The sequence below is a fragment of the Tenrec ecaudatus genome, chromosome 18 (genome assembly GCF_050624435.1).
Source record: "Tenrec ecaudatus isolate mTenEca1 chromosome 18, mTenEca1.hap1, whole genome shotgun sequence".
Taxonomy (NCBI): Eukaryota; Metazoa; Chordata; class Mammalia; order Afrosoricida; family Tenrecidae; genus Tenrec; species Tenrec ecaudatus.
In genome coordinates, this window is record NC_134547.1 from 16149732 (window position 1) to 16162413 (window position 12682).

The 12682-nt window shown below is 44.4% G+C and overlaps 1 protein-coding gene across 1 annotated transcript in view; it reads left to right on the forward strand.

The window, feature by feature from the left end:
* The window catches only part of LOC142431619 (cell adhesion molecule CEACAM6-like), a 74760-nt gene extending 62078 nt beyond the window's left edge, over positions 1 to 12682 (forward strand). The window contains exons 6-9 of the mRNA XM_075536637.1: positions 10366 to 10492; positions 11513 to 11597; positions 12479 to 12520; positions 12611 to 12682. Of these exons, the coding sequence (XP_075392752.1) occupies positions 10366 to 10492; positions 11513 to 11597; positions 12479 to 12520; positions 12611 to 12682 (326 nt within the window). The remainder of the gene's footprint in view (positions 1 to 10365; positions 10493 to 11512; positions 11598 to 12478; positions 12521 to 12610) is intronic.

Genomic DNA, 12682 nt, shown 5'->3' on the forward strand with positions numbered 1-12682 from the left:
ACACCCAATCAGGGGTTGTGTGGTGGGAAAAACCTTCCTCCAGCAACTGGATTCTGAACTGTTATTTGTTGCCACCTAGTTAGCCCTAATGCATAGCAAACTAAATACCACAGAACAAAACACTGCCTGATTCTGTGTCACCCCCAGGATGATTGATGCTTGAGCCCATTGTTGCAGCTGCTAGGTCAATTCACCTTATTGAGGGTCTCCCTCTTTTTGAAACACCTTTAACTTTCTTTAACAAGCATGATGTCCTATTCCAGGGTGAATATTGACTTCCCCAGGACAGATTGCTTGTACTTTTGGCAATCCGTGGCATGTTCAATATTCTTCACCAAAATCATAATTCAAATGCATTAATTATTTTTAGGTCTTCTTTGGTTATTGTCTAATTGGCATCCTTTCCCCATAGCATTTTTTAAAATGATTTTAAATTCGGCTGGACCGGAGGATGTACACTGGCACAGATAAGAACTGGAAATAGGAACTTGAAATACAGGGAATCCATGGCATAAGAACCCCTCAGGAGCAGTGGTGAGAGTGGCAATACCAGGAGGGTGGAGTAAAGGTGAGGGAGAAAGGGGGAACAGATTACAAGGTCTACATATAACCTCCTCCCTGGGGGATGGCCATCGGGGAAGTGGGTGAGGGGAGATGGCGTATATTGTAAGATATGACAAAATAATAATGATTTATCAATTATCAAAGGTTCAGTGGGGAGGGGCTGGGGGAGGGGGAGCGAGGAGGAAGGGGGAAAATGAGTAGCCGATGCCAAGGGATCAAGTAGAAAGCAAATGGTTTGAGAATGATGATGGCAATATATGTACAAATGTGCTTGACACAATGAATGTATGTGTGGATTTTGATAAGAGTTGTACTATCCCACAACATCTTTCAGTCTTACACTAATCTATATCTCCCTTCTCCAACTTTTCTATTTTCCATCCCCCTTATGAGGGGTGTATATGTGATCATTGTGATTCATTCCCCCTTTCACCCCCACCTTCCCCTTACCCTCCTGGTATTGCTACTCTCAATATCAGTACTGATGGGTTTATCTCTCCTAGGTTCCCTGTGTTTCCAGCTCTTATCTGTACCTGTGTACATGCTCTGATCTAGCCAAATTTATAATGTAGAATTGGGGTCATTATGGTGGGTTGGGGAGAAATTATTAAAAAACTAGAAGACAGTTCTGTGTTTCAAGTGTGCTATATTGCATCCTGACTCGCTTTTCTCTTCCTTGTGACCCTCTATAAGGGGATGTCCAATTGTCAAAGATGGGCTTTGGGTTTTCACACCCCCTCCCCCTCATTCACAATGGTATGATTTTTTGTTGTTGTTCTTTGATACCTGATCCCTATGACAACTCGTGATCACACAGGCTTGTGTGCTTCTTCCATGTGGGCTTTGTTGTTTCTGAGCTAGATGTCTGCTTGTTCACCTTTAGGCCTTTAAGACCCCAGAGACTATATCTTTTGATAGCTGGGCACCATCAGCTTTCTTCACCACATTTGCTTATGCACCTATTATGTCTTCAGTGATCGTGTCGGAAAGGTGAGCATCAACGTGTTCTTGCATTGAGGTAGTGCTTGAGTAGAAGCCTAATGAATGTCTGTTACCTTAATACTAAACCTATAAATATATGTATACAGATCTATTTCCCTATCGTTATGTATAAATATATTTACATATTTACATGCCTGTATTCACCCTTCTATAAAGGCCTTTTGCCTCCTAGTCCTTTTTTCTATTTCCTTTTACTTTCTTCTTGTCCCACTATCATGATGGGCCTTCATTAAGGTTTTGGAAATTCCTCTTGGTTACATTGCCCTTGATCAAGTCTTACCAGGTATCCTACCCCCTCATTGCCACGGACTTTAGGTCACTTGCTGTTCCCTTGTCCCTAGGGTTGTTACACCCACTTCCTTTCCCCCACCTCCCCCTCTCCCATGTCCCCTTAGAAGGTCTGTTTGTTGACTTTTAGTAGTTTTTTCCAGTTGAGTCTGGTGTGGTGCCATGGCCTGGCCCCACACTCTATTTTTGGTATTCCCTGGGGACTTCATTGCTTCGCTCGCCTTGCTGTTCTAGTCTCGTTCTTTTAATGCCTGAGTTAAATCCATTTGTATTCAGAGTTATTATCTCCATCTGTGGACTCTGTGATGTCATCCTATACCTTTTGTGTTGGGTATTTTCCTACCTCCCTTTCTTATCCACGTGTTTTGCATGTGTGTGTGTGTGTGTGTGTGTGTGTTTCATTCTTGACTTCTTTTCATCCTTAAGCCAATGGTTCTTGTGTGCTATTTCCTCTTTTTTTGCCCTCTGGGTGGGGTTGTTCTATCTGGCATTCTTATGTGTGCTTGGTGAATGCTGTTCTGTCCATACTGGGTTGGGAAGGATCGTTTGTAGAGCTGGGTTTCTTCTAATGTATTTTTTTGAGGTTTTCCTTCTCTGAGAAGACTACCACTTCTCCATCTATCTTGATAAATAATTTGGCTGGGTAAAGTATTCTGCAGTGGGCATGTGTGGGTTCCTGCTGCAACAGGAGTGCCACAGAAGGCTGCCAACAGGAGTGCCACAGAGCACTGCAAATGGTGGGCAGAATTGCCTTGGTCATGTAGATCACAATGGAGGTTCGGTAGAGGTTCCCACAGCAGTCTGGAACTTTGCAAAGTGTTGGCCCAGCTGCCTTAGGCCGTATGAATCACTACAGAAGGTGGGAGGAAGTTCCCTCCATCACTTGGGACCACAGAGGATGGATAGGAAATCCCACAGCCATGCCTGCAGGATTTCCCCTGAAAAGGTGGGTGGGATTTGACCAGCCAAGTGTTAAGCACTGCACAGGGCGGGTGGGCAAATTTTACTCGTGACAGAAGTTGAGTAGTATATCCCCTGGTGTCGGGTGGCTGGGCTTTCCCTAGCCTCGTGTTATGCTACATAGGGTGGAGCTCTCCCAGCTGGGTGGACAGCAGCTATAAATGCCCTAGGCCTAGGACAGTGGTCTGGAGGTTGGCAGTGGCAAGTGAGAGAAAAGGAAAGAGAAAAAGAATAAAAAGTAAACATGCTGAGACTGTGGGAGGATAAGGAGAAAAGAGGGAAACAAAAGTAACAATATAGCTGAGCCCTAAACCCTGACTGTGGGGCTAGAGGAGTTTAATCCTTGCCCCAAGGGGGCAGCAAGCTGTGGCGGTGTTGAGATAAAGCCTCTGCACCAGCTCCAAATGATCCCGGCTCTAGCCAAGTCAGTGGTAGGGTATAAGGTTAGACACTAGCTGGTCTCCACTGTGGTAAGCCCAAAGCCCCAAACTACCCCAAACCTAGTGGATCTGTGCCTACTTATCCTTGTGATGCTCCTCCTGGACCTGGCACTGTGGAATTTTCATCTTAGCAACTCTCCTGCGCTGATTTCTACAGATTCCCTCTACTGCGTGTCTCCTAGTCACCAGCTTCCCGGAAGTCTCCCCCATTTTTAGGTATTTTTTAATTTAATCCTTTTATTGGGGGATTGTACAGCGCTTATCCCAACCCATGCATACATCCATTGTGTCAAGCACCTTTCTACACTGTTGCCATCATCATTTCCAAATATTTTCTGTCTACTTGAGACCTTGGTATATGCTCCTCATTTTCCCTCCCTCCCACCTCACCCCATCTTGAACCCTTGATAAATAATATTTTTTCATGTTTTATATTGACCAATGTCTCCCTTCACCCACTTTTCCGTTGCTCATTCACCAGGGAGGGGGTTATATGTAGATCATTCCCCCTTTCTATCCCCATTTTACCCTTTCCCTCCTGGTATCGCTACTCTCATAATTGGTCCTGAGGGATTTATCTGTCTTGGATTCCCTGTGTTTCTAGCTCTTATATGTACCTGTGTAAGGTAGAAATCGGATCATGATAGTGAGGGAAAGGAAACATTAAGGAACTAGAGGAGAGCTGTGTGTTTCATCAGTCCTATACTGCACCCTAACTGGCTCATCATTTCCTTGTGACTCTTCTGTAAGGAAATATCCAATTGTTTAGAGATGGATTTTGGGTTTCCACCCTTCACCCCCCTCATTCACATAAATATGATTTTTTTATTCTGTGTCCTTGATGCCTGATACCTGATCCCATCAACATCTCATGATCACACAGGTTGGTGTGTTTCTTCCATGTGGATTGTGTTTCATCTTAGCTGGAAGGGCTCCTGTCTATCTTTAACCCCTTAGGAACCCAGATTCTATATCTTTTGATAACCAGGCACCATTAACTTTCTTCACCATATTTGCTTATGCACCCATTTTGTCTCCAGCAATATTATCAGGAAGGTCAGCATCATGGAATGCCAGGTTATTAGAGCAAAGTATTCTTGCATTGAGGGAGGGCTTGAGCAGAGGCCCCATGTCTTTCTACTGCCTTAATAATTAACATGGAAATATATTAACAAAAATCTATTTCCCTAACCTTATATATAAATATATTTACACATGTACATGCCTGAATTTAGACCTCTTTAAATGTCCTTTTCTCCAAGTTCTTTCCTGTTTCCTTTTACTTTCCTTTTGTCCCACAATCTTGTTTGGCCTTTAATCTGGTTCCAGTAATTCCTCTACGTTACATTGGTCTTGAGCAAGTCCTACAGGCATCATATGCCCTTTCTCCATTGATTTTGCATCACTTGTTGTTCCCTTGTCCCTGAGCTTGTTAAAATTCACTTCCTCTCCCCCGCCTCCCCCTCTCCTGTGCTCCCCCGCCCCCCAAAATGGTTGGTACCATTGTTTTCTCCCACAGCTTTTTTATCTCACCTAGTTAATCTAGGTAGACATGCAGACAAAATAATCAGCACAAAAACAAGACAGCAAAACAACAGAAAACAAAACAAAATAGAAACAACAAACAACCCAATGACAAAAAAAGAAAAGCCTATAGATAGTTCAAAGTCTGTGTGTTTACCTTTTGGAGTGTTTTCTGATGTGGTGCCATTCCCTGGCCCAAAGTCTATTTTTGGTATTCCCCAGGGACTTCATTGCATCCTCCCCTTGCTCACTACAGTGTGGTGCGACCAGTTTGGGCACAATTCCCGCATTGTGCCTCCAGTGTTGTCCGTTGTAGTGCTATGGGTCAGAGAGGGACATTGTGTCTCATGTTGGGGCTGGCCTTAGGGTCCTCTTGTGCATTGTATGCTCTGAACAAGAATATAGTCCTTGGGTCTTGGTGGGCAAGGAAGTGTTCACTCCTTCTCCTTCCCTCCTCGATTGGTCCTATGTGCTGTGATCAGCTAGGCCCTGCTCCCTGAGATCTAGCTTCAGTGCTGTCCTGAGAAGGAAATTCTTCTGGGAAGGGGGGTCCATATAGTGGGACCATCCCCATAATCTCTATCGGTTCCCTGCTTCATACTGGTATGTTGCATTTGTGTCTTGGTGCACCAGGTTGAAGTCTGGTCCCTCTCTCCCTTTCCTGTGGAGACAGAAACGGCACCCTCCCCGTGGAGGACTAGTGCACTGTTCCCCCACTACTCATGTATTTTTCTTTTGTCCTTTCTTTCCCCCTCAATTTTAGTAGGCTTCCAAATGTTTCCTGGATTGGGTATGGCTCCTGGACCTCTCCCCGGGAATGTATGTATACAGGAGCTTTTCCCCTATGACCCTTTTACATGTTTAAGCTTACCTCAGGGAATTCATGGTGTATTTGTCCTTTTGTGCTTGGCTTATTTCACTTAGCATAATTTCCTCCAATTCTTCCCATGCGGTGATGTGCTTCACACCTTCATTGATGCTTTTTAACATGCATACTACTGCACTCTATGTATGCGCCAACGTTTTTTAAATCAATTCATCCATTGATGGAAATTTTGGTTATTTCCAACGTCTTGCAATTGTTAACTGTGCCGTGAGAAATATTGGAGCACAGATTTCTGGCTGTGGTTTGTTTATTGCCCCTTTTGGATATATGCCCAGTAGGGGGATTACTGGGTCGTATGATAATTCGATTTCCATCTATTTTAGATATCACTAAATTGATTTCCATAGAGCTGTACATACCTATAAGATCACCAGCAGTGGGGGAGAGTTCCCGTATCTTCACAGGCCTTCCAACACTTGTTACTTTCTGATTTTTTTAATTGGACTATATTTGAGGGTGTAAGGTGGTAGGTATGTCATAGTTGTTTTAATTTGCAATTTGGTGAGGTGCTCTGAAGATATCTATCAGGTCCAGTTGTCTAATTGTAGTGTTTATATCTGTAGCATCCTCTTAAGCTTCTTTCCCTGTGATATAGCTTTCAGGAGAGTGTGTATTAAAGTCACCTACTATAATTGTTGAGCCAGTGATTCCTTTTTTCATCTTTTCGAGAGTATGACAAACTTCAGGGGACTGTCATTGGGTGCATGTATAATTTTTATGATCACTGGCTCTTGGTCTACTGTTCTCTTGAGCATTATGTAGTACCCCTACTTATCTCTTGTTATAGTTTGTACCTTGCCATCAATTTTGTCCGAAAATAGGATTGTAACCCCTGCTTTTTTGAATAGTCATTTTCTTGCTATCTTTTTCTCCAGCTTTTGATTCTCAGTCTATTTTCATTTGTAGTTTTGAGCTGTGTCTCCTGTAGGCAGGAGATTGAGTTTGTCTTTTCTATGCCAGTTTGCTAGCCTTTGCCTTTTAATGCCTGAGTTTAGTCCATTGATATTTAGGGTAATTCCATCTGTGATGTCATCCAATGCCTTTTTTCATGAGTGTTTTCATACACCCCCCTCTTAGTGATTTGTGTGGGTGTGGTTCATTCTTTCCTTCCTACCACCCCTGAGTCAAGGCTATCTTGTAGGCTGATTTTTTTGTTGTTGTTTCTTGCGGGGTGGGGTTGCTCTATGTGGTGTTGTCTGCTTTGTGACCTGGAGTGATGTTTTTCTGCCCATACTAGGTTGGCAAGGGTCTTTTGTAGGGCTGGGTTTCTTTTAATGTATTCTTTGAGATTTTCCTTGTCTTGGAAATTCTTTGTTCATCATCTCTCTTGATAGATAATTTTTCTGGATTAAAAAAATCTTGAGTTTGCATTACTTTCCTTCAATTTTTGGAATATGCTACTCCACTTTCTCCTCTTCTTCATAGTGTCCACTCATAGTTCTGAGCATAATCACATTTGGGCACCTTTATAGGTAACTGCTTGTTTTTCCCTAAGTGCTCTCATAATTTTCTCCTTTTCCTCAAAGTTGGATAGGTTATTATGTGCCCTTGTGACTTCTTCTTGGGATTTAGTCTAGCTGGTGTTCTTTTGACCTCCTGAATGATTGCCTGGTTTTCATTCATTAAGTTGGTGATGTTTTCATTAAGATGTCTGTTGCTATTTTGCCATTGACTTGTTTATTGTGTCTTTTTTCAGGTATTCCAATTATTCTAAAGTTGTTCCTCTTCATAGCATTGGTCATGGCACGCAGGTTTTCTTCAGCTTCTCAGATTATCTCATTTGACTGCATTTCCTGTTTGTTGAAGTCTGCCTGGTTGTCCTCTAGGTCACTTGTTTAATTCTTTGCCTCCTCAAGTCTGTTGGCAAAGTCTTTTAATTTTCTACTTGCTTTTGTGATCTCTTCCCTTAGGTCTTGGATTTCCCTTTGGTGCATGGCCTTTATCTCCTCTATTATTTCATCCATTTTTGCATTGCTTTACTCATGTCCTCTATAAATCTAAGCAGCACTCTGAAGATTTATTTCTGTTGAAGATCAATTTCTGTTTCCTCTATGCACATTGTGAAGTTCAGGATTTCTCTGACATTGCATTTTGTTTCACCTGGTTTTGTTTTGAGGATGTTAAGGCTGATTGCTGTTTGTGTTGTGTTCTTTTTTTGTTTGTTTGTTTTTTATTTTTTACTTTTTTCTTTCTGTGTGTGTGTGTGTGTGTTGTATTTTTTTATAGGAGTCAGCACCAATTCCCAGAGAGTCAAAGATCACTGGGCTCTCTTTTTAGTGGACTCATAGGAATGATCCTTCAAACTGCTTGCAGCTAATTTCACTGTGGGATTGGGCTACTGTTCTATCCTCCTGTTGTGTAACTCTTTCCCTAGCCCACCAGTATTCTATTGTTTTCAGGGAAAGTTGGATGGTCCTCTCAAGGGACTCTTGTTTGTTGCTTGTGAACCCACGAGGATGTTGCTACACTGGATGATCGCATAGGAAGCCATGGTAGTATGGTCCATGGCGGTTTGGGCACTGCAGTGGGAGTGCAAGGGTTCCTGCTGCCATGCAATTACCACTGAGGGCAGAGGGGTGTACCTGCTTTGGTGTAGAGCACCATAGATGGTGGGCAGAATTGCCTTACTCAGCTAGATCATCAGGTGGGTCTGGGAGAGGTTCCTGAAGCATCATGGAGCACTGGATAGTGTTGGCTAAGCTGCCTTAGGCTGTGCTATGCACTACAGCAGTTAGGAGGAAGTTCCCTTGGCCAGCCACATGTGAACCCCAGAGGACAGGTAGGACCTCCCAAGCCACAAGTAAGGCTGTGGAAGTCAGACAGAGGTTCCCCCAGCCAAGTGGAATGCCCCAAGTGGCAGTTGGGAGGTCCTCAATCTGCTTATATGGCCTTGGAGCATAGGTAGGAGTTACCCTGCCTCAGAAGATGGGCAGGATTTTCCCAGCTACCTGTTATGCTGTAGAGGGTAGAGTATCCACAGATGAGTGGATGGAGGAAATAAGTGTCCTATGGGAAGAGGAGTGTGAGGCCAGCAGTGGTGTGTGAGAGGAAAGAGAAGAAGAAGAAAACTGTTCCATCTGGCAATGTGCGGGGAAAGAGAAAAGAGAAAGAAACAAAATAAAGATGTAGCCAAGTCTTGATCGCCTTCCTAACTATGGGGCTGGAGAGATTTAAACCATGCACAGAGTGGGAATCAAGCAGTGGCTGTGTTACTGTAATATCCTTGGGTTAGTCAAAGGTGCCTGGCTCTGGCCAAGACTGCGGTGAGGCTTAACCAGCCTCCACAGTGGTAAACCAAAAGCACAAAGCTCCTAAAAATCTATTGGATATGTGTCTACTTCTCTTTATGATGCTCCTCCTGTGACCAGACAGAGTGGAACTTCCCTTTCAGTTGCTCTCCAGTGCTGATTTCTGTGGTATTACTTCGGTATATGTTTCTTGGTCAGCATCTTGCCAGAAGTCCTATTATTTCTTAGGATTCAGAAAACCAATGCTTTTGCATAGTCAACTAGAGACAAGTAAATATCTTTCTATTTCTCTCTGCCTTCAGCTTCAATACATCTGGGATCAGTATTTATATACTTCATTTCATGCCCTGTTTCTTTTTTTTTCATGCCCTGTTCTAAGTTCAGATTCAATTTCTGGCAGCTTCTTGTCCATATATTACTGCAACTGATTTTTAATTATCTTCAACAAGATTTTCCTTCCATGGGATGTTAATGATATTTTCCCCAATATGCAAATTTCATTGGGTCACTTCTCTTTAGAATAGGTACACATATGAATCAATTGGTAGCATTGTGGTTACTAGAGAGGAGGGTTTGGAGAGACCAAAAGGTAAGCGCCTGACACTAGGTACAGCAGCTGAAGAACAGGAATAGTTTTGAAAGAGTATCCTGTCCCACTCACAGTACCCACAACACATAAGTGCTCCTGGACAGCTTTTCCCTAAAGGACAGAGAGTAATTTGGGGCTCTGTTCTGTAGGACATGCCCCTTTGTGATTGTTACTCAATAGAAATGGGTGCTGTTCAGGAGGTCTTTTCTCATGACGCGTCACTGTTACCTGGTGTGGTAGTTGTATTATCACTTGTCAATTTGAGGGTTAAGAATGAAGGGTTATAATCTAGCCTGTCAATCATGATATAACCAACGAGGCCTCTGTGTGGGTATGGATATTTCCTGATAATTCTGGGAACACCTTTATTTTCTCCTTCAAACCAGGAAACACTTCCTCTATATGCTGACTGATTGAGAGATACTCTACTGAGGACACATGGTACTATGCTGAAAGTCCCCATGCCCTGGGAACTGGAGGACCCATGTGGCGACCCCTGTCAATGCTGAGATGCTTGTACCACCACTGAATCCACAAGACTTTGCACCCACTGACGTGTGATTTGCATATATTCGTCATCATTGCAGGTGTTTCATGAGTCTGAAGAGGACGTTATAGATTGATATTGGACATATGAGCTAATATTGGACTTATGGATGTTATCTGGACTGTGCTGGGATGTTTTCTCAATATTCAACTGCTCTTGAATATAAAGTCTTTTCTTATACACGTATGAGTGTCTATGAATTTGTTTTTCTATCCTACCCGGCCTAACACACTTGGGAAACCTGTACCCAGATCCACCTGCTGGTGCTGACACTGACCAGGCTGAATCATGATTCAGATTCTTTCTGTCCACTGTAGGTGACCGGTCTGAAGGACGTCAGGTCCTCTCTGCTGGGGCCATCACCGGCATCGTGATTGCAAGCCTGCTTGGAGTGTTCCTGGTGGCCGCCTTGGCGTATTTCCTGTTCCTCACCAAGACGAGAGAGTACGTGGACTCACCCCTTACCTCAACTCCTGCTCTTAGAATTATCCCAAGCCAGGAGAAAGGAAGATCCATCTTCATATTGGGGTCCTGGCTCTCCACATCCTCCAGCCCCACTCACTCCCTCAAGGAACCTCCCCTCTTGTTCTAGCCAGGCTCCACTATCACTTTGGACTGTCTTCTGACTGGTCCTCACAGTATCTTCATCTGCAAATTAGACACAATTATGGCTCCTCTCTGTGCAGTGCTAGTTCATTCAGACAAGCCCACAGTGCTAATGGGGAGGGAGTTAGCACTCAGTGAACTCCCTGCCATGAAGGTGATTCTAACTCACAGCAACCCTGTAGGATGGGGTACAACTGCCCCTGTGAGTTTCAGATTGTAACTCCTTATGTGAGTAGAAAGCCTCATCTTTCTCCTGCGGAGACGCTAGTGATATTCAATTGCTAACCAGGAAATTAGCCAATTCATAACCACGGGGCAGCCAGTACTCTCTACTCAGCAAACAGCATCTCTTACTATTTATCCAAATTCACTCAAGTGGTCAATGGAAATGCCTTTCTTGTGTTCTGTGTCTCTCTGGGTCAGTTTTCTCTTGCAGTGACTTCTGATTGGGGATCCCCTTTCTTCTGAGCCCACTGTCGATGTGGATTCTTAAGGTCTTTTAGGGAGCCCTGATGGTATGGTGCTTCCACGTTGGTTTGTGATCCATCAACACGTTCAGTAATTGAAACAAACAACAATTCCTAGGGAGAAAGACTGGGTTTTCCACTCACACAGTTAGCGTCTCAGGAACCCTGAGGGGGTTGTTTGGGGTCAGCATTCACTACATGGGAGCCAGAGAATGTCTTTATTCAACTTCTTATTTTACATGCTCCCCCTGGAGCAAGCAATGATGGAGAAAGGAAATGGGCACTCACCTCCTCACAAAAAATTGGTTCCCTTCTTTGTCCCCTGTTCTGACATCAAACCCTGTGATCTGTCCCTGTATCCTCATAAGTAACCTGTCTTTCCTATGGGCAGCAACCAGAGTGATCCTGGACATCAGCAGCCCCCAGCATCGACCTCTGGTGAGTATTTGTTCAGCCTGCTGAACTGGGAGCCCCAGGTCTCCCTGGGTGTCCATTATGCCCACCACCCCTGGTGCCTCTGACCTCCCTGTTGCTTCAGGAAGGGAAGGATAGAGACCTCAAGTCAGATATCTTCAAAGTGGCCATGTCAGCCGGCTCTGACATGTGGGACCTTGGGGGGAGGGGGTATACACCTGACCTCACTTACTCCCTCTTAGCACTAAGATTTCCCACGTTATTGTTCCTAGGAGATAATCTCATTTCCCCAAATGTCTGGAGACTGAGAACCCATTAGCCTCTCCTCCTCGAAGGGTCCCAAATTCCTTACACCCTGTGTGCATTGCTAACTCTTGTGTCTACTCACCAGGTCATGCTAAATCTGACAACTCTGTCTCCATGGTAAGCTCAACCCCTTCACCTCAATTCAACAGGGGGCCCAGCTGTGTAGGCTTTGGGCAGGAGAACTGGCAAACTCCACCTGTAGCACAGACCCACCATTCCTTCCAGAGAAATCCACACCGAGTTATACCTACCCTGGCCAAAGCTGGGCCTCCACTGAAGAACAGGTACTATCCAGTACCCTGTCCCAGTTCCCAGCTTCCACGTTGGTGTCTATAAGTGAGGACCTTCAGGCCAAGAGTGGCCCCTGGAAACAACAATCAAGAAACAAAGCCTAACAAGAGGGAGTGGTGGAGATGCAGCAGGAAGGGATGAGGTTTTATTACAGGCAGGGAATGATGGTCATAACTCAGAATTGGTTGCTCCTGGTGAAAATTGACCTGAGGACCTAGGGTTATGAGCCCCGGACAATAATGGAGGATAATCACCCAGACTAGGGTGCTGTCATGTGCTCACTAGGACCTGTGCCTTAACAAACGTGCCATACCTGCCTCTAATGTGCTCCCTTTCTCCTACACAGCACCCCCTGTATGCCAACCAGGCAGCTGTTCCCATCTATGCGGTGAGTGTGGGCCATGAATGTTCTAGAGCTACAGCCCTAAGGGAGAGCACAACCTGACACACCCTGTACCTGTCTCTGCCGGGAATTCAGCAAACAGTAGCCCATGTGACTGCTAGTGTGGTGACCAGACTGAGGTCCCAAAAGGAGAACCTCGCCGAGTAA